This window comes from Thunnus albacares, chromosome 17 (assembly GCF_914725855.1).
Source record: "Thunnus albacares chromosome 17, fThuAlb1.1, whole genome shotgun sequence".
NCBI lineage: Eukaryota > Metazoa > Chordata > Actinopteri > Scombriformes > Scombridae > Thunnus > Thunnus albacares.
The window spans coordinates 30,487,098-30,507,255 of record NC_058122.1 but is presented as its reverse complement, the minus strand read 5'-3'; the positions used below and the strand labels follow the sequence as shown (position 1 = coordinate 30,507,255).

The following is a 20,158-nucleotide window of genomic DNA, read 5'->3' as shown; positions in this document are numbered from 1 at the left end:
ATCTCTCATGGGTGTCAAGATTTTTCGAAAAAGTCACTCCATGAGTGGTACGAATAGACTCCAAATGACCTGAAACGTGCTCCTAAATACTTTCTGCGTGCTCGATTTCGGCCCCCAACATGCTGAAATTTTCATCCCATTCATTTCCAATGGGGAGGACATTTTGCTCTATAACTCGGGAACCAAAAGTCGTAGAGACTCGGGAGTGGGTGGCATCAGACCTAATTTGGGGGCTCTGAACGCGCCAGTCTTGGACCCATGTCTCTACGACCTTCCGTTCCTGAGATACAGCCATTTCAAAAACAGGAAGTGACGTATCTCAGGACCGGAAGCTCGCACATGCTCGTGGGTGGCACTGTTGGAAAGGCCGTGCCTGAATTAGTGGGGATGGAGCTTGGTTCCAAGTCTCTATGACCTCCCTATCAAAAGTTATTCACGTTTGTCCCGTTTTGTCCAGTGAGACAAACCTCGTTTTATCCCCATACCTAACCCTTAACCCTAACCCTAACCCTAACCCCTAACCCTAACCCTCACCCTCTAACCCTAACCCTCTAACCCTAACCCTAACCCCTAACCCAACCCTAACCCCTAACCCTAACCCTAATCCTCTAACCCCTAACTCTAACCCTAACCCCTAACCCAACATTCAATAGAAATGAAGTCACCTGTTCAACATCTTTGGTGCAGTCAGATGCCCAGGCTGCATGATGAGGATGTGCTTCAGTTGAAACCTTGTGTAGAGAAAGGGAAAAATATCATTAAATAACCAGTAAGACACAATAAGACTGTACCTGTTGATACATAGTGAGTTAACAACACAATTATCTATACAGGAGAATGATAGTAACATTAGTAAACTATTACTAGGGAAACTCAAGTTCATGTAAAAAATACCTGGTGACTGACCAAAGCTCTATTCATTATTACTCTACACGGTGCACCTGTTTTGTTTATTTTGTGAAAATACTGTGAAATTACGGTAGACTCAAACAGCAACTTGTTAGCTCTTTGTGAAAATGATGTTCTGTCTGTACCTTTAATCTCCATGGCCAGTCCGAATCTCCATAGTTGTAGGTTATCTCTTCCCCTGGCCTGATGTCCTTGATTGCAAATAAACAGAGATGAGGCTTTCTATCCGCAGTGATGATCCTCATTCTGCTGTTTGGGCTCACATGATCATCGTTGACGAGTCTCCCTAGAGAGTCGTCCTCTCTGGCTGCATCAATACTGAAATTGCAAAAAATTCTGATTACAAAATGTAAAAGTATAATGACAGAAGCACACTATACTGAATGAATAAATAAATCACCACCACCTCTACTACTATTATTACTACTACTACTACTGCCACTACTAACATCAAGTTAGTACAAAATGGCAGAGTTTGTTTTTCTGGGTGAAATTAAACTTACAAAAAATACTGTAAATTAAGTATGACAACACATGTACCATAGTTTTTTCCCATTGTAGAGAAATTCAAACATGAAAACCTTCAGGGCATCGTGGTACAGTCTTAGCCTGTTTTCATGTTCCTGTTTGATTTCCAATCAATATTCAATAAGAAAGTCTCCCTTCTGAAAGTGGCGGCAACTGAACACTCCTCGACCTAACGAAGAACAGATGTGTCAGAAATATGAAGAGATTAAAGCAATAATTAAAAGTATACCTGTGCTAAAGAATTTTTAACAAATGGCAACTCACCTTTAAATGAATTAACATATTTTATATTGAATCCATCCTCGTCCTTGCCCAAGAATGAAAAATATGCTGCCTCTTCTTTAGGTTTAATCTTCACTCTCTGTGGCCTTATTGCTGACATCTCATGCTAAAGATGATGATGACTTCAGTAAAGATATAGAAAAAAATCTGATCAGTTTACCTATCATAGTTTGTTAACAACTTACTGCAGACCTATTTTACAGTTGACTTTCAGTCTTTTAAGTGTCTGTGTAGGAAATGTGCCAAACAAATAGATATGCTATACAAATAAATTTGCCTTGCCTTACTAGTAAGCCATATGTCAGACTCGGGGAAGCAGGAGTGGACCCAAACGCAGAGACCGGAAGGCAGATATGATGAAAAAAACTCTCCTTTAATTGTGGATGGTCATGAACAGTCAAACAGAGCAGAACAGAACTAGCAGATGCAACAACACAAAACGATCCAACAAGGACTGAACAGAAAACCAGAACTTAAAAAGAAACTGAACTAACAAGGAGATGAGGTGCAGGTGGGGAGATGGGTGGAGAACTCAAGAGAGGGGAGTGAACATACAGGGAGCTGATTGGCTGAGGACACACAGGGAGCAGGGCAGGGCTGACGAGGCTAACACAGGGCAGGTGTGGGGAAAACAGAGCAGGGCAGGACTAACGAGTCCAAATGCAGGGCAGGTGTGGAGGAGCACATGAACACACAAGGGAAACAGAACAAAAACCCAGAAAACAAACTCAATGCCATCTACACTAACCCATCCAAAACCAACCACAAACACAAACCCAAGCACACAACCCAACAAACCAATGATGCAGTCCTCCAAAACCCACCACCCAACCCATACAAGAAAACCCCCATGAACTGAAGGACCAAACAGAAGTGCAAAACCAGGAGACCCCAAAGAACACAACACAAGACCAAAAAACATCCAAAGTCCAGGCAAGATGTGACACCATACTGGTGAACAAGCTCATAGTTTTGAACCTAGACTAAATTAAGTCAAGGGTCAAAGTGTAAATGCCCTGAAAAGGCAGTATATGTGTCAAAGATGTGTGAACACAAACTTTCCTCTGGTCATGTATTATAATGACTGAGCACTACACAACTACATAACATTACAATCAATACTGTACACACATAGTATACTAGTTCTGTACATACTAGTACAGGTGTCACAAGACAGCTCTCCTAAATGTTTGCAGTATTGTGTAACAAACACTAATAAACTTTACTGAAATGCTTATATTAAACAGGATAATATATATATACATATATATTTGTGTGTGTGTGTATTCATGGATTATTGTTATGGATTATTATTACCATGGATTCACAATTCACAAACTAAAGTGTGATAACTTTGCTCATGTCTAGTACTGATAGCACTACCTCATAATGTACAACCTACAACACTACCAGTACACTGAATTAACAACAAAGACATTTCAGCAAACATACAACATACATAAATTTACAGGATAGTCTGCAAACTACATCGCCAGTCGAGTGATTTTCCCCACATCACTTACTTAGTCCAAAGACGACACTGCAATTAGCATAACATGATGTTAGCATTGTTAGCTTATTCGCCGTCAGTTAGCATAACATTAGGTTAGCATGGTTAGCTTATTGGTCGTCCTGTAATTAATGTCATTACTCCACAATGCACTGACATACCGTAACACCAATACTTTCCCGAGAACATATACGCATTCATCTAACACACTACTGAATATGAACTGTTCATATATACGGAATCACACCTGAAAAGGGAGTTTCTCGCGAAAGCGGAAGCATCACATTTTCACTTATAATTTCTCTCACTCTATCAACCACGTCCAAGCAAAGCCAATGTTAGCTAAACTAAGCTAAACTAAACTGTCCTCAAACTAAGCTAGCGTTGGCATTAATTTCCCAGAAATTTATATGATCAATTGCTGGATGAAATGGCACTTTCAACTAGCTACCGATATCAAAAAAGTTGCCTTGACTAGTTTCTGGATGCGAAATGTAGTGCTGGGTTTTGAGTCTTACCTCTTCTCCACAGGTGCAGGTGAAAATGTGCTGGTTCAGCAGGATATAACATAATGTTAACCAGGAAATGATTTGGTGGCTGGCTGAAGAGAGGTCACCTCATTTAGGGTAACAGCAGTTTTGACAAAAACCGTAATTATGAGGACAGGCGACTGTCAGCCAATCAAAAGCTGTGAACTTTACACGTGTGAATTATTCATCAGTGGGTGCAGTTACATTGACCCACCTACAGAGGCCGCTGTGTCATACACAGATTTTACACAAATTCACGTGAATCTGAATTGTGGAGACATTTGCTGAAACTTTGGATTCTGGGTCTCTACACATAGAAACACGTCTACGCTGTCCGAATTATGAGGACCCTGTCCCTGTTCTCACAATTCAAAATGTCCTCACAGTGTGGCGTGTATTCATGCAAAACATCTCCATAAACCACAAATGCACACACACACACTCACACACACACAAACACATTCACACACACACAAACACAGGCCAGACCAAACAGTCCACGACTTACCTTCAAAATACTTACCTACCTCTTATACCTTAACGCCTACCTCATCTCTCATGGGTGTCAAGATTTTTCGAAAAGTCACTCCATGAGTGGTACGAATAGACTCCAAATGACCTGAAACGTGCTCCTAAATACTTTCTGCGTGCTCGATCTCGGCCTCCACACTGAAATGTTCATCCCATTCATTTCCAATGGGGAGGACATTGTGCTCTATAACTCAGGAACCAAAAGTCGTAGAGACTCGGGAGTGGGTGGCATTAGACCTAATTTGGGGGCTCTGAACGCGCCAGTCTTGGACCCATGTCTCTACGACCTTCCGTTCCTGAGATACAGCCATTTCAAAGACAGGAAGTGACGTATCTCAGGACCCGAAGCTCGCACATGCTCATGGGTGGTACTGTTGGAAAGGCCGTACCTGAATTAGTGGGGATGGAGCTTGGTTCCAAGTCTCTATGACCTCCCTATCAAAAGTTATTCACATTTGTCCCGTTTTGTCCAGCGAGACAAACCTCGTTTAACCCCCATACCTACCCCTAACCCTAACCCCAACCCTAACCCTAACCCCTAACCCCTAACCCTAACCCTAACCCTAACCCAACCCTAACCCTAAGCTGTCTTGCTTCTCATTCCCACACCTTTGAAGAAGTTTGCTTTACTATTATTTGACATTTTTGTCAATAAGCAGTAAAATTGATGGTCTATTACTGACAACAATGCTTTACTTTAGAAGAGGACACTAATATTACAGCTGACCACAAAGTGTGTGTTTCCAGATATATATAATTCACTGATGGTTGTCCAGAGCTCTCCTAGTCTCCTGTCATCTTTCTCAGTGGTCCCACGTGACTCCCAGAATCCAATTTTTGAATTTACTGACCCAAAACATGAGTACCACTCATGGTTATGAATGGACTGGAGTACACCACAGGAGAGAATGTGGTCATTACCATGAGCGTACTGAATACGATGACCGACCGCAGAACCAGTTCAGGGGAAATCAGGACCAGTCTTCCTGGGAACGGGGGGAAAAGAGCCTACTGGGGGAAAGACCATGCACCTTCCTTCTCCCATTCAGTTGGGGGTGGGGTTCAGTTCCTCTATCCTAACCCTAACCCTTTGTTTTCATAAAGTCCAAGTTTTTCACAGGAAGTGACATATGTATCTGTCAAGCCCCATTTTGTTCATACAAAACTGTTATAAATGAATCCCCTGGATGTGCCACAAGTCTGACATCAGTCTTAAAACTTCATATGTACATTTAGTGACAAAATGTGTTGTATTTTGAAGGAAATGGAACATTAAATATCCCCAATCTGTCCCTTATTCAATAACAAACCTGTTAAACCCATTTAAATACATTTTTAAATCAGTAAAATAAAAATGTGTTACAAGGTGAATATTGAAAATAGTAGCCAGCTCAGTGACTGAAGGTTGGAAAAATAATTAAACCAAGCATAAAAGAAATGACAAAATGTTTTTAAATACAAAACTGTCAGAAGACAATAAATAGTAAATAAATAGTAAATACAGTAAATAAATAAACAAATAAATAAATAAAATATCAGTGTTCTCACAGAGAAACATGATGAACATGAAACAGACAGTTAGTGTGGAGACGCTGCAGAGCGCCTCCTGCTGGTGATGATGGAGACCAGCATCTCCAACTGGTCCAGGTGCCGTTTAGTTTCCATCCTGATCAGCTCCCAGTATGCAGTACCGCCCCCCTGTATGCAGTACACAGTACTACAGTTAGTACACTCAGTACACACAATACTACAGTTAGTACACACAGTACTACAGTCAGTACACACAGTACTACAGTCAGTACACTCAGTACTACAGTCAGTACTCAGTACTACAGTCAGTACTCAGTATTAGTCAGTACACACAGTACTACAGTCAGTACACAGTACTACAGTCAGTACACTCAGTACTACAGTCAGTACACAGTACTACAGTTAGTACACTCAGTACTACAGTCAGTACACTCAGTACTACAGTCAGTACACTCAGTATTACAGTCAGTGCACACAGTACTACAGTCAGTACACTCAGTACTACAGTCAGTATTCACAGTATTACAGTCAGTACTCACAGTACTACAGTCAGTACACTCAGTACTACAGTCAGTACTCACAGTATTACAGTCAGTACTCACAGTACTACAGTCAGTACTCACAGTATTACAGCCAGTACTCACAGTACTACAGTCAGTACTCACAGTATTACAGTCAGTGCACACAGTACTACAGTCGGTACTCACAGTATTACAGTCAGTGCACTCAGTACTACAGTCAGTACACAATACTACAGTTAGTACACTCAGCACTACAGTCAGTACACTCAGTACTACAGTTAGTACTCACAGTACTACAGTCAGTACACACAGTACTACAGTCAGTACACAGTACTACAGTCAGTACACTCAGTACTACAGTCAGTACTCAGTACTACAGTCAGTACTCACAGTACTACAGTCAGTACTCACAGTACTACAGTCAGTACACTCAGTACTACAGTCAGTACTCACAGTACTACAGTCAGTACACTCAGTACTACAGTCAGTGCACACAGTACTACAGTCAGTACACTCAGTATTACAGTCAGTACACTCAGTACTACAGTCAGTACACTCAGTATTACAGTCAGTGCACACAGTACTACATCAGGACTTGCACCTACCGTACGGTCCAGAGTACTTTTGGTCAGTCTCTTGTAGTACTTTCTCAGCGTGACGTTGACTTTTTTTTTAACTGGAAGCTGAAAACAAAAACAGTTCAGAGTTGAATTCTGTGGTAAAACTTGCAGTTGAAACTTCGGGTCAGACTTTAACGTTAAAGTCCGAAGTGCTTAAAGTTTCATATATTTAAAGTGTCTGTTGTGTTTCAGGTGACGTGTGAACTACAGAAGCTGAAGGATGAACACTGACAGGAGTTAAAGTATTTAAAGTATTTTTGTAAGTATTTGAGTACTCACGCAGTTGTTGAGCTCTTTTGTCTGTCTGTGGATGTTCATCAGGAAATGTTCAGTCTTGTCGGTATTCCAGGCAACGGAGGAGTGGTTGCCGTGGCGATAGAGTTTAGAAATAAGCTTCAGACTGTCTCTGATGAACAACAGCTGGGACTCCAACACCTGGACAGAGACAGACAGCTGTGAATCCTGGCTCTCTGATTGGCTGACAGAGCAGAGTGTCATCAGCGTAACAGTTTGTTTGGTTACATGTTCGTATGTAAATGTGGAGCAAACGTGAATAGGAACATACAAGTGAAACAGTCAGTTCATGTCTGAACAGCATTAGATATTTAAGAAATGTCACTAAAGAGCAGGAGGAAAGTAACAAAGTACATTTACTCAAGTACTGTACTTCAGTTCAATGCTGAGGTACTTGTACTTTACTTGAGTATTTCCATGTGATGCTACTTTATACATTTCAGAGGGAAATATTGTACTTTCTACTCCACTACATTTATTTGACAGCTTTAGTTACTTTTCAGATGAAGATTTGACACAATGGATAATATAACAAGCTTTTAAAATACAACACATTGTTAAAGATGAAACCAGTGGTTTCCAACCTTTTTGTCTTTTGACGTCTTACAAAAAGCAGTGTGTAGTCGGGGTCACATTTCACATGTCTATGAGTTGTTAACAGCTCCACCAAATAGTGATTTTTCCCTCTAAACTTCTCACATGCTTTCATTTCAATAAATGTTCAAATGATCCAATATTTCAGCAAAAATCAAAGATTAGAGAAAAAGTCCAAAAACTGAAAACAGATTTGTGTATCAGAACTTTGTTTTTTCTTCTTTCCTCTCCCATTAATCATCTCACCACCCCTCAGATTTATCTGCTGACCCTTTGGAGGGGCCCGACCCCTAGGTTGGGAACCACTGGACTAAACTAGCTAACTGTATATAAAGTAGTGTAAACTAGCTCCACCTCCAGCAGCTACAACAGTAACATGCTGCTCTAACACTGATGCTTCACTATTAATAATCTGTGTAACATTATTAACTGTAACATGATGATGGTGAAGCAGAGGAAACTTTGTTTCTGTGCCATTCATGCAGCTAACGTTAGGTTGTATGTACGTAAGACTATATTCACACCAAATCCAGTATTGCAGCAGCTTCCTGCAGTGTTGTGCGGAGGTGTGGATGTTATTTGTGTTTTACAGCATAACTGCTGTGAAACAATCAGAAAATAACCTTTGATTTCTCAGATTCACTCTTTTATTCTCGCTCTCTTCATCTACTCTCTAGCTTGCTCGATCACCACCACTCTCTCTCTTTTTCTCTCATCTTTTTTCTAGGAAGCCGACAACAAGTCTATCTTTACTTCTAAAGTTATCAAACAAAGAGAAACGTCCTCCCCTCATCCTCATAATGTCTTTTTGGCAGTCTGACTTGGCAGACATTTACAATAACTATATAGAAACAGCCAATCATGTCACTGATGGTCTTGTTTGCTTTTGTAGGTCATATAGAAGCATCAGAAGCTTCATCAGACTGTTTCATAACCAGATAAAAGTTCCTTGTCGTTGCTTTAAGTGGGATTTTTCATGCAGGACTGATAATGGAGTATTGTTACATTGTTATATTTTACTGCAGTGAAGGGTCTTAGTACTTGTTCCACCTCTGGTAAAGACTAAAATGTATTTGAGCAATAGAAGTACTACAGTACCTGTGTGTTCCTCGTGCTTTGGTAGAGATCGTATGGAAAGGGAACTGGACTCTCCTCCTCAGTCAGCGGATCGCCCTGAAACATCAGCACAGTGACTCAGCTGCTCTTATCTCAGATATTACAGAGAAAAACAAGAAATCTCAACATCTTCTGTTCATCCTGATCACTCCACCAAATTAAGTAAACATCAAAAAATACTTCAAAATATTTCATTTGTTCATTTATACAACTTAATTTTACTGAATCTTTACATATATGCAAACATATCATGTATTTCGTAATATACACCCAGTTATGTACAAATATATTGCTGATTTTTAATGTACGTCCATAATATGTAAATATACATAATCTGCTCTTTAATATATTTTTTATATATATGTTAATACACGTAAATCCATAGAGTGTAATTTAATAGATTGTATGTCTACAAAAAATAAAGACAATATATATGCATTTAATATTTTATCAAACACCAATATATGTAAACACACGTGATCTATAATTACTATAAATCCTTTTAATATTTGTCCATATATGTAAATATACGGTATGTCTATTATATGTATGTTTAGGGTTAGGGTCATATACTCATATGTTCATGTATATAAATATGTATATAAAGTCTAGTTTTTAATATATGCCAATGTGGGTAAATATACATATCCAATACATATTCAATCTACATTTTATTAAATGCCATTATATGTAAACATCTTGGCCGACATGTAAATATATAGAAAGTGATTATTTTCAATATGAATCCAAATGTATGGATATTAAAAATAATTTATATGGTTCCGTATTTAAATATACAGTTTATTTTCTTAATTATATTCATACATGGTAACAAATATAGTCAAATCTTTTAGTCTATGTCTGTAAACATATAGAGACTATTTTCAATATATATGATATAACAAATTAATATATTAATGAAAAAACTGTATATGTATATATATAGAGAGAGAGAGAGAGAGAGCTTTGGTGACCCCTCGTGTGGCTGGAACCAGAGCTTTAAGACTGTTACTGTGAGTTTGACTTTAAAATTCTGAACTAGTCCTTCTTTCATTTCTGAAAAGAAAACTACCAAATGTAATTTTTATGTAATTGTTATTTTTTAAGTTTGTATTGTTATTTATTTAGAAGTGAAAAGGTGTAAACTATAAAGGTAATTAGTCTAAGCATAGCGGCATTCAAGAGGTAATCCATTAAAAACTGCATCCAAGTTTCTCATTTTATATAAACCCTCTCCAGGACCTCTAAAACTTCCTCCAGGACCTCTAAAACTTCCTCCGGGACCTCTAACCCTTCCTCCAGGACCTCTAACTCTTTCTCCAGGACCTTTAAATCTTCCTCCAGGACCTCTAACCCTTCCTCCAGGGCCTCTAACTCTTTCTCCAGGACCTTTAAATCTTCCTCCAGGACCTCTAACCCTTCCTCCAGGACCTCTAACCCTTCCTCCAGGACCTTTAACTCTTTCTCCAGGACCCTTGAAACTCCTCCAGGACCTGGTGTCAGTACTCACCATGAGCTTCAGGTGAGTCAGACATTTGTTGTTCACGTGACTAAACCGTTGATCGAGCCAATCACAGCAGAGAGCCGGCGTCAGGGCGCTGCAGAGGACGAAGAACATGAACAACATGATGAAGATGATGCTGCGGAGAGCTGTATGTCTCAGTGTCTGATGAAGATGATGAGGAAGAGTAGGATGCGTCTCAGTGTGTCCGACATGCTGCAGCTCTCGACTTTTATTGCAGACAGGAAACAGAAAACAGAAAGACAGAAATTCCCGCCATGTTTCAACTCTCACTTTCCACACAGCAGAGAAAGTTCTTTCCTTCTTTCTTTCTTTCTTTATATATTTATATATTTATATGTTTATTTGTTTGTTTATGTGTCTTTAGACCTTGATCACATGTTACGCAGCACAAACAGAACCGACAGTTTAATAAAACCAAGACAACAGCAACAGCAGGATAAAATACAACAAATGTTGGTGAAACAAAGGAAGGACGTTCTTCAAGAAGCAGCTAATTGACATTTAAGCTTTGACTGATTGTAATAACAACATGAGTTTAAAGGTAGAAGGCAGGTTTAAATAACACTTTCTCTATAATTCATTATGTTCACATTCTTCCATTCAAACAACAGATGAGACTCATATCTGCTCTGGTTTCTATATGCTGTTGTTATTGATTATTTTATTCAGTATTTATTAAATATGTAAATGTTCACAGTCACAGATCTGATCACTAATCAAACTGGTGTCCAGTAACAGATCAATATTCTAATCAAACAAACTCTGATTGATTGATATCAACATTTATTCAGAAACACAGAAACAAAAACTTTATTGATCAGAAATAAAAAGTGTTTAAATATGTGTGCGTGCGTGCGTGCGTGCGTGCGTGCGTGCGTGCGTGTGTGCGTGCGTGTTTCTCTGAACGTGTAAAATATCTCATGTTGTAATCGTTCAGCTTTTATTTTGACGTCAGTTTCGTTTTCTGTTTCCTGTTCCACTTTCTGGAGTCCCGTTCAATCAGCGCGTACGTCATCACTGGAGCCCCGATACAGCGTGTCACCATGGCAACAGGTAAATAAAAACAGAGACGGTCCAGAAAGTTATAGAGCATTTTTGATAATAGGCAAAGTGTCCATGGCTGTTCATAACATTTTAATATAATTTAATATATTTATTCAACTTTAATACAGAGAAGCAGAGCAACAGCAGCAGCAACAACAACAACAACAACAACAACAACAACAATAGATACATGACTAGCAGCAACAAGTAGCAACAACAGCTGGAGGTTTTTTTTTTTTTGTTTGTTTGTTTTTGTTGTTGTTGTTTGTTTTTTTTTTTGTTTTTTTTTTACAGTTTTTTTGCCTAATAAACATCAAATGTGATTTTTTTCAGTTTGTTTGATGCTTAAAGTCGTTTTTTTTCTTCATCTGAATAGTTTCATAAGTTAATAAAAACTAAATAATATATAAAACACATCAAAAACTTTATCAGAAAGACGAAATGAACTCGGTGTTGAAGAACTGTGATTGGTCGGTTGGGTTGTCATCAGTCACAGCTGCATCTCATTGGTTAATCTGGCAGGCCCCGCCCCTCAGCGGAAGCGCGGTACAACTCGTTTTTTCGGTGGAGACGGAAACGTTTCGGTGAGTAAAATAATCTTTAAAAACCTCAAACAGCCGACAGTGAACGAACAGATGATGGTTATTAATATATTATTATGATATAATATTAATGTAAGTTTCATTTTAAATGGCGACAACCTTCAATACGCGTTCAGGTCTGTGAGCCAAACTCCATTCAAACATCCGCCGTTTTAACGCTGCAGTTTTATCTCAAGACTTTTCTTTCTAAATACAAAGTAAAACTTAATAAAATTAGCGTGTTCTGTTAATTAATCTGTTAATGTGTTTTCATTTAAAGCTCCCAGGCTGCTGGTCAGTTTAAATCACTTGTGAAAACGTTATTATTATTTGTAATTATTATCTATTAGCGGATCACTTGTAAGCCGAAACATTCACTGGTTCTTCTCAAATAGCAAAACGTTTCAAATTATGTTCTGCAATGAGTTAATCTCAGCTGGCAAAGGAAGAAATGATTAAATTAGCAGATTTTAGAGGGACATGTTGTTCAGGTTCAGCAGAGAAGATAACGGAGAGTCTGTCTGTCCTCTGCGAGGTTATTATAGTTAAACTAAAAGCTAAAAACACTTTAGTTAACTGAAACACTATTGTACTTACAAAACTAACTAAAATAAAATAGAAATAAACAGAAAATATCTTTAGTTTTAGTCTTTGTCAACACAAATATGAGGAGTTTACTGGGAAGACTGGAAAGACTGGGATGTCTACATGAGTGTGAGTCAATTACCTTCACACAGTGTTCTTTGTAGTTTAATACCTATCTTAAACCTTGCCCCTAACAAATCCCCCCCACTGTAATACAAAACTAAAACTAATAAAAATTAAACCAAAGCTAAATTTAAAATTAAACTTTTTAAACAATAAAAACTAAACTGAAACCAGCAAACCCACTCTGGAATCTAACCGACACTAAACTGAACTGAAAACAAAACTTTAAAACAAAATAAAAATAAAAACTGATGAAAATACAAAACTATAGTAACGGTGGTCCTCTGCAGGTGTGATGGAGGTGCAGGTGGACATCCTGGAGTTCCAGGTTCCTGTGGAAAACAATAAAACTCTGTTTGTGTGGGACATCCAGCCGTCACACACACAGGCTGATATCTATGTAAGTCTACCTGAGACGACATCGTACCAGACTCCGTTCAGAAAAAAGCATTTTTCAGTTGTTGTCTTCTTCTTCTTCAGAACAGCCTGCATAGCGTCTTCTCCTCCTTTGGTCCTCTATACCTGGTGAAGGTTTGTCCCAACGCTCCTCTGAGCCCCGCTGGATTCTACGCTCTCATCAAGTTCTACTCTGCTGCTCAGGCCTCAAAGGCTCAACGGCAGACTGACGGACGCTCACTCTTCCAGAGCTCTCCACTCAAGGTCCTCACCTCACACAGCTTCCAGCGCATGGTCTTCTTCTTCTACTGATCCTATAAATAGCAAATAAAGTAAATTTTACAAACTAAATGATTAATTAATTGAGAAAAGAATAATGAGATGAACTGATGATAAAATAATTATTTTCTTTTCTTTAAAGTTGATAATTTATTGATGAATGAATATTCTGTGTGTTTCTGTACTGATCAGCTCACAGTGCTTTTGCTATTGCTGATCACCTGTGTGTGTGTTCAGGTGAGGCTGAGCTCCAAACAGACGCCTCACTTCCTGTCTGATGGCAGCAGGCCGCTGAGCCACGCCCGCTGCCTGGAACTGGCCAATCACTGCCTGGGATTCACCGGATGGACCTCTGACATCATCACAGTGAGAAACACACACATCATCAGTGAGAACGCAGCTGAGTTAGTGTGTCAGCAGGTGACTTCCTGTCTATCATCCTCAGCTGAAGGAGCTTACCAACGATGAAGAAGAGGAGAAGGAGGGAGAGGAGGATGGCGGGGTCAGACGGAGGCTGAGGTTCGGCTGTCTGCTGCAGCTCTGCTTCCCTCATCACAGACAGACGACCAGAGGAGCCGCTGTGGTGGAGGACAGCTTCACCTGTACAGGTAGAAGAAGTACTCAGATCCTTTACTGCAATGAAAGTACCAATACAGTCATTTAAAAATACTCCATTACAAGTAAAAGTCCCGCATGAAAAAGCACTTCTACTACTTAAGTAGAAATTTCATATCTCTGATCTTCAAAGGGGACGTTTTATGCTTTTCCTTATTTTCAGACATATATACATCCGTCACAATGTCGGATGTTCATGTTAAAAGTGGTTGCTGTGTCAAATAATGAGGTAAACATATGTAGCAGTAATCCCTGTGAGCAGAAAGCAGCAGCTCTGCTCTGAACGCTACGTTTCCAACGGTTTTTTCTACTTTCAGCTCGAGCTGGCGTCAGTTCGCTCACCGCCAGTTGCCCGAGCCACAACACCATTACACAGCACAGCAAAGTAAAATAAGTAGTTTACCTGTTGGAGGTGTGCTGGTTGTCTGCAGCTCTTCATCAAACATCATCATCACTGTGGCTGTTTCTGCTTGTACTCTTCCTCCCTGCGTTGTTTCTAACTGATCCGCTCAACAAACAGCTCCAAATATCTCCACATGTTGTTGTTTCGACCGGTTTTTAGCGCCACTAACAAAGCTCCGCTAATTCAGTGAGGACATATTTTTACTTCCTGTAGATTCTTCATGATAAAAGTCTCCTGTTATTTAGTCACTTAAAAGCTTTTAATTTGAAGCAGTAAAGCAGGAAATGTTTGGTTTGCATTGACAGTAAAGTTACACAACTCTGATACGTAAAGCTGACCAATCAGAACAGAGTGGGCTCATCAGGAGGCGGGCCTTAAAGAGACACGAGCTAAAACAGAGTGTAAGAGAAACTGTATATTGAGGGGCTGCATAAAGCACCAGTATAAGATCAATAAGGAGTTTTTTGAACTGTGAATCATGCTAAGCTACTCTAGTGGAGTCCAAAAATAAAAATTTAGAGCTGAAATGAGCATAATACGTCCTCTTTAAGCAAAAACAAATTTGACTTGTACTGTCAGTTTATCTCAGAGGAAGTGTCTGTCTTACCTTAAAGGGCTAAATCAGAATATCTCAGAGTTGAGCAAAAACCAGGAATTCTGATTGGAGTGTTTAAAAGTACAAACCAGTTTTATTTAGGTTTTACAATAGTATGAGTAATATGAAAAGTAAAATGTAAAAGGTAAATGCAAAGGTTATAAAAAGGAAAAATACCCTCTCTAGGATTAAAGATAGGCCAAAAGGCGGCCCCAAGACCTGTTTGGTCTCTCTTTTATGTCATTTGTCTTGCTGTCTCTTACATCTCAAAAATCATATATGGTTAACAACTAGAACAACAACAAACTATTGGAAATGTCTTTGCTTATGTCATACATCACAATTCATAGAACTCTAATATATAAGCTATTTCTCCATTTTCCATGTCTTAATGACTAAAGGTTAAGAATATAGAGGTGTTGGCCAGCTGCAGGAAACCTCAGCTCACTTCACAGGCCACAGGCTTTCTGCTGTTTCAACTATCTCAAAGGTGTTAGTTTGTACCATGCACAAAAGTTGAGCTGCAGCTCAACTCACATAGTGTCACATTGAGTGCAACCATGTTTCATGTGTTAGGTAAATGCCAATCTGAAATTAACTTTTTAAAGAATTTTAGAGGTAGGTTAGGGTGGAGTTTGTCTTGGCCACTTGTAGTACAGAATGCATGGCAGGAAAGTCGCCACTTACACCCGGTTTGTAATAATCACACTCCTTCAGTGTTTCCCCTATAATAGCAGAGGTCTGGTGGGCCACCGGGCCAACGAGAACCCCCATGAGGCCAAAGTCAGAGTCCCTTTAAATTACTGCAGAGCGAGAGCGTGGGATGCAGGTTAGCGAACATGAGCATGGCAACACCTTAAAAGAGAAAAAGCTCCAACACGGATGACGGACAAACAAATACATTAATGTTTTTCTCCAAAACTCTGGAGTCAAGCAAAAATATCATCCTCTCCTTGTGACCACTGTGTTTTAAGTCTTGAATATACTGAGCAAATATTTGAATGAAAATATAAATTGCAGACTGCCTGCTGCGCCACCTGACTGAATCCAACCGTGCAAATATGCCATCCCACCAGCAACGTCCCTTTCGGGTTTTTTGCAGTGTGTACCACCAGGCCTGAAAAAAATTCTAGGGGAAACACTGCTCTTTGATAACACTGCAAATGCAAGGGCTTTCATCAGTGGGCCACAGGCTTAATCACCATTGTGTCACTTCATTCGGTGATAGATAGTGACTTAACAGACATTTATGTAAATTAAAATCTCTGGAGATTGTCGAGATTGCCACTTTAAGGCATGCTTGGAGTTTAGTTAACTGATTGGTTTCATCTTGCTTTATTGATAAATATAATTGGGTATCATCTGCATAACAATGAAAATTTATGGAGTGTTTTCTAATAGTATTACCTAAAGGAAGCATATACAGCACTGTGCAAAAGTTTTAGGCACTAAATGTAAAGTGAGAATGCTTACAAAAATATTGCTATAAATGGTTTTAATTTATTAATTAACCTCTTACAAAGTTGAGTAAACAGCAGAAACAAAGTAAATCAAAAAGTAAATCAGCAATAAATTTGCTGTGAGCAGCTTTGCCTCTAAAACAGCAGCAGTTCTCCTCGGTTCACTTTAACAGTGTTTCATAGTAACTTGCAGGCAGGTTGTTGTAACCATCCTGGAGAAAGAATCTTCTTCTGTGCATTTATTATTTAGGCCGTCTCAGGTGCTTCATCATGTAATCCCAGATTGACTCCATGATGTTGAGATCAGGGCTCTCTGGGGGCCAAACCATCTGTTGCAGGACTCATCATTCTTCTTATTGCTGAAAATAGTTCTTTATGACTCTAGCCGTATGTTTAGGGTCATTGCCATGTCATGAATACTTTTGGGACCGATCAGACGTCTCCCTGATGGTATTGCATAATGGATAAGAATCTAAACATCTAGGGTGCCTAAAAGTTTTGCACCAGTACTGTATAAGGTGAATAGTATTGGTCCAAGTACGGAACCTTGTGGAACTCTGTGTCTAACTTTTGCCTTCATGGAGGACAATCAGACTTCTTTTTGCAGCCAGTGGAGTCGCCACCTGCTGGCCATTACAGAGAACGCAGGTTTAAGGCACTTCTGCATTGGCTTCACTTCTCAGACTGGGAGCTACTTGCATGGATACAGCTGATACAGACAGTGAGAATCTGATAAAAACAACTAAACATCTGAATGTGTTTAATCTCTGTGTTTTCAGGTCCAGATGTCCTCATACAGAAACGATGTAAACTGCAGAGGCTCGTGAGAGAGAAAGCTCTGGTTCAGGCCTTCACTACAGTACTGCTCATACTACTAGGTACTGCTGTATCTAACACTACTGTAACTATAGTAACTAACACTACTGTAATTACTGTAGCTAATACTACTGTAACTGTTGTAACTACTGTAGCTAACACTACTGTAACTACTGTATCTAACACTACTGTAACTACTGTAGCTAATACTACTGTAACTGTTGTAACTACTGTAGCTAATACTACTGTAACTGCACTTCTCATGTACTGATGCAGCAGATCAATATTCTTCATCAGGTGTGACTTATGTTGACCTGTCTGTCTCTGCAGGTGATGGTAAAGTGATGGTGGAGGTGAAACAGACCTCAGATCAGTTCTTACCTGAGCAGACTGAAGGAGTCCTGCAGGTAAACTCACCTGTTCTCACCCATCCCCACCTGTCCCCACCCGTCCTCACCTGTCTCCATCCGTCCCCACCTGTCCCCAACTGTCCTCACCTGTCCCCATCCGTCCTCACCTGTCTCCATCCGTCCCCACCTGTCCCCAACTGTCCTCACCTGTCCCCACCCGTCCTCACCTGTCTCCACCCGTCCTCACCTGTCCCCACCTGTCTCCACCCGTCCTCACCTGTCCCCAACTGTCCTCACCTGTCTCCACCCGTCCTCACCTGTCTCCATCTGTCCTCACCTGTCCCCAACTGTCCTCACCTGTCCCAACTGCTCTCACCTGTCTCCACCCATCCTCACCTGTCCCCAACTGTCCTCACCTGTCCCCAACTGTCCTCACCTGTCTCCACCCGTCCTCACCTGTCCCCAACTGTCCTCACCTGTCCCAACTGCTCTCACCTGTCTCCACCTGTCCCCAACTGTCCTCACCTGTCCCAACTGTCCTCACCTGTCTCCACCTGCCCTCACCTGTCCTCACCTGTCCCAACCCGTCCCCACCCATCCTCACCTGTCCCAACCTGTCCCCACCCATCCTCACCTGTCCCCACCTGTCCCAACTGCTCTCACCTGTCTCCACCTGTCCTCACCTGTCCCCACCTGTCCTCACCTGTCCCAACCCGTCCCCACCCATCCTCACCTGTCTCCACCGTCCTCACCTGTCCCAACTGCTCTCACCTGTCTCCATCCGTCCTCACCTGTCCCCACCCGTCCTCACCTGTCCCAACTGCTCTCACCTGTCTCCACCTGCCCTCACCTGTCCCCACCCGTCCTCACCTGTCCCCAACTGTCCTCACCTGTCCCAACTGCTCTCACCTGTCTCCACTTGCCCTCACCTGTCCCCACCCGTCCTCACCTGTCCCCAACTGTCCTCACCTGTCCCAACCTGTCTCCACCCATCCTCACCTGTCCCAACCCGTCCCCACCCATCCTCACCTGTCCCAACCTGTCCCCACCCATCCTCACCTGTCCCCACCTGTCTCCACCCATCCTCACCTGTCCCAACCCGTCCCCACCCATCCTCACCTGTCCCAACCTGTCCCCACCCATCCTCACCTGTCCCCACCTGTCCCCACCCATCCTCACCTGTCCCAACCTGTCCCCACCCATCCTCACCTGTCCCCACCTGTTCTGTGCAACTGTCAGCTTCATCCAGTTAACGATCAGTTACCATCTGTGCAGGTAAACAAGCTGAGCTGGACTGACTGTCCTCCTGATGAGGATGAAGATGAAGAGTGGGATCTGACTGTGTCATAGACGTCCAGAGGATTGTGGGTAGAACTGTGTTGCATCGTGGGAATCATCAGAGAGCATTATATTGACTTTTAATTTATTCAATAAATTGCTTTGTTATTGTGAACTGTCAGTTTCCTCTTTTTCACACTGAACCTATCAAAGCTACAAACTATGGAGTCCTGGAGGGGTAAAACCACATCCATTCATGTTTGCTTTATTTGGCATTTGATCCTGATGTATCTTATACACTTGGCAGAATGAAAAGGTGTTTCTCACGTGGGTCCATGTGCCACGACACATGACATAACAGACAAAAACAATATTCAATTAAAAAGAGACAGCATTCAATTTAAAATAGACAATATTCAATTAAAATTTTAAAAATTACATTTAATTATTAAATCGAGAATGCAAATTACTAAAGAGCAAGAAGAGCTCAGTCATAGGAACAGCTAAGATACTGCGCAGAACCCTCAAACTCCAAGGCCTCTGGTAGAGGACCCGAGCTTGAGGAAGAGGGAGGGGGAGGGGGGTGAGAAGGGGAATTATATATATACAAAAAAAATCCCCTTCTCACCCCTGGACCCTTCTGGACAGAGACCTCAGATGTTGTACCTGGAATCTGCTGGAGCCACTCTCCCAGTTTGTGGGTCACAGCCCCCAGTGCTCCCATTACCACTGGCACCACTGTTGCCTTCACTCCCCACATCTTTTCTAGCTCCTCTTCTTGGTATTTTTCGATCTTCTCGTGTCCCTTCTTCCTGATGTTGCTGTCGCTTGGGATTGCTACGTCTATCACCGCTGCCTTCTTCTGTTGTTTGTCGATCAACACGATGTCTGGTTGGTCAGCCATCACCAGTTTGTCGATCTGGATCTGGAAGTCCCACAGGATCTTGGCTCCGTCATTCTCAACCACCTTAGGAGGTGTCTTCCATTGTGACCTTGGGACCTCCAGCCCATACTCAGTGCAGATGTTCCTGTACACTATGCCAGCCACTTGGTTATGGCGTTCCATGTACGCTGTTCCTGCCTGCATCTTACACCCTGCTATTATGTGCTGAACTGTCTCAGGAGCATCTTTGCACAGCCTGC

At 41.0% G+C, this 20,158-nt stretch overlaps 2 protein-coding genes and 1 long non-coding RNA gene across 4 annotated transcripts; 1 reads left to right on the top strand and 2 right to left on the bottom strand.

Moving 5' to 3' along the window:
* Positions 1 to 670: 670 nt before the first annotated feature.
* On the bottom strand, positions 671 to 1,738 carry LOC122967181. Of its 2 annotated transcripts, XR_006398548.1 has the most exons (5): positions 1,702 to 1,738; positions 1,450 to 1,606; positions 1,173 to 1,227; positions 1,035 to 1,100; positions 671 to 731 (listed from the first exon to the last, which is right to left on the bottom strand). It is a non-coding gene; the product is annotated as an uncharacterized LOC122967181 (long non-coding RNA). The 2 variants fall into 2 exon arrangements; XR_006398547.1 differs by having other exon boundaries at positions 1,035 to 1,227.
* Positions 1,739 to 5,818: 4,080 nt separating this feature from the next.
* On the bottom strand, positions 5,819 to 10,592 carry LOC122967790 (interferon a3-like). Its single transcript, XM_044332605.1, has 5 exons — positions 10,476 to 10,592; positions 8,948 to 9,022; positions 7,241 to 7,396; positions 6,947 to 7,024; positions 5,819 to 5,988 (listed from the first exon to the last, which is right to left on the bottom strand). The coding sequence occupies exons 1-5, from the start codon at positions 10,590 to 10,592 to the stop codon at positions 5,869 to 5,871; spliced, it is 546 nt and encodes a 181-aa protein (XP_044188540.1). The 3' UTR covers positions 5,819 to 5,868.
* Positions 10,593 to 12,013: 1,421 nt separating this feature from the next.
* rdm1 (RAD52 motif containing 1) lies at positions 12,014 to 19,190 on the top strand. The gene is made up of 8 exons (XM_044331514.1): positions 12,014 to 12,118; positions 13,114 to 13,223; positions 13,304 to 13,483; positions 13,736 to 13,864; positions 13,944 to 14,106; positions 17,351 to 17,449; positions 17,718 to 17,794; positions 19,013 to 19,190. Exons 2-8 carry the CDS (start codon positions 13,119 to 13,121, stop codon positions 19,085 to 19,087), a joined length of 828 nt encoding a protein of 275 aa, XP_044187449.1. The 5' UTR covers positions 12,014 to 12,118; positions 13,114 to 13,118; the 3' UTR covers positions 19,088 to 19,190.
* Positions 19,191 to 20,158: the final 968 nt, after the last annotated feature.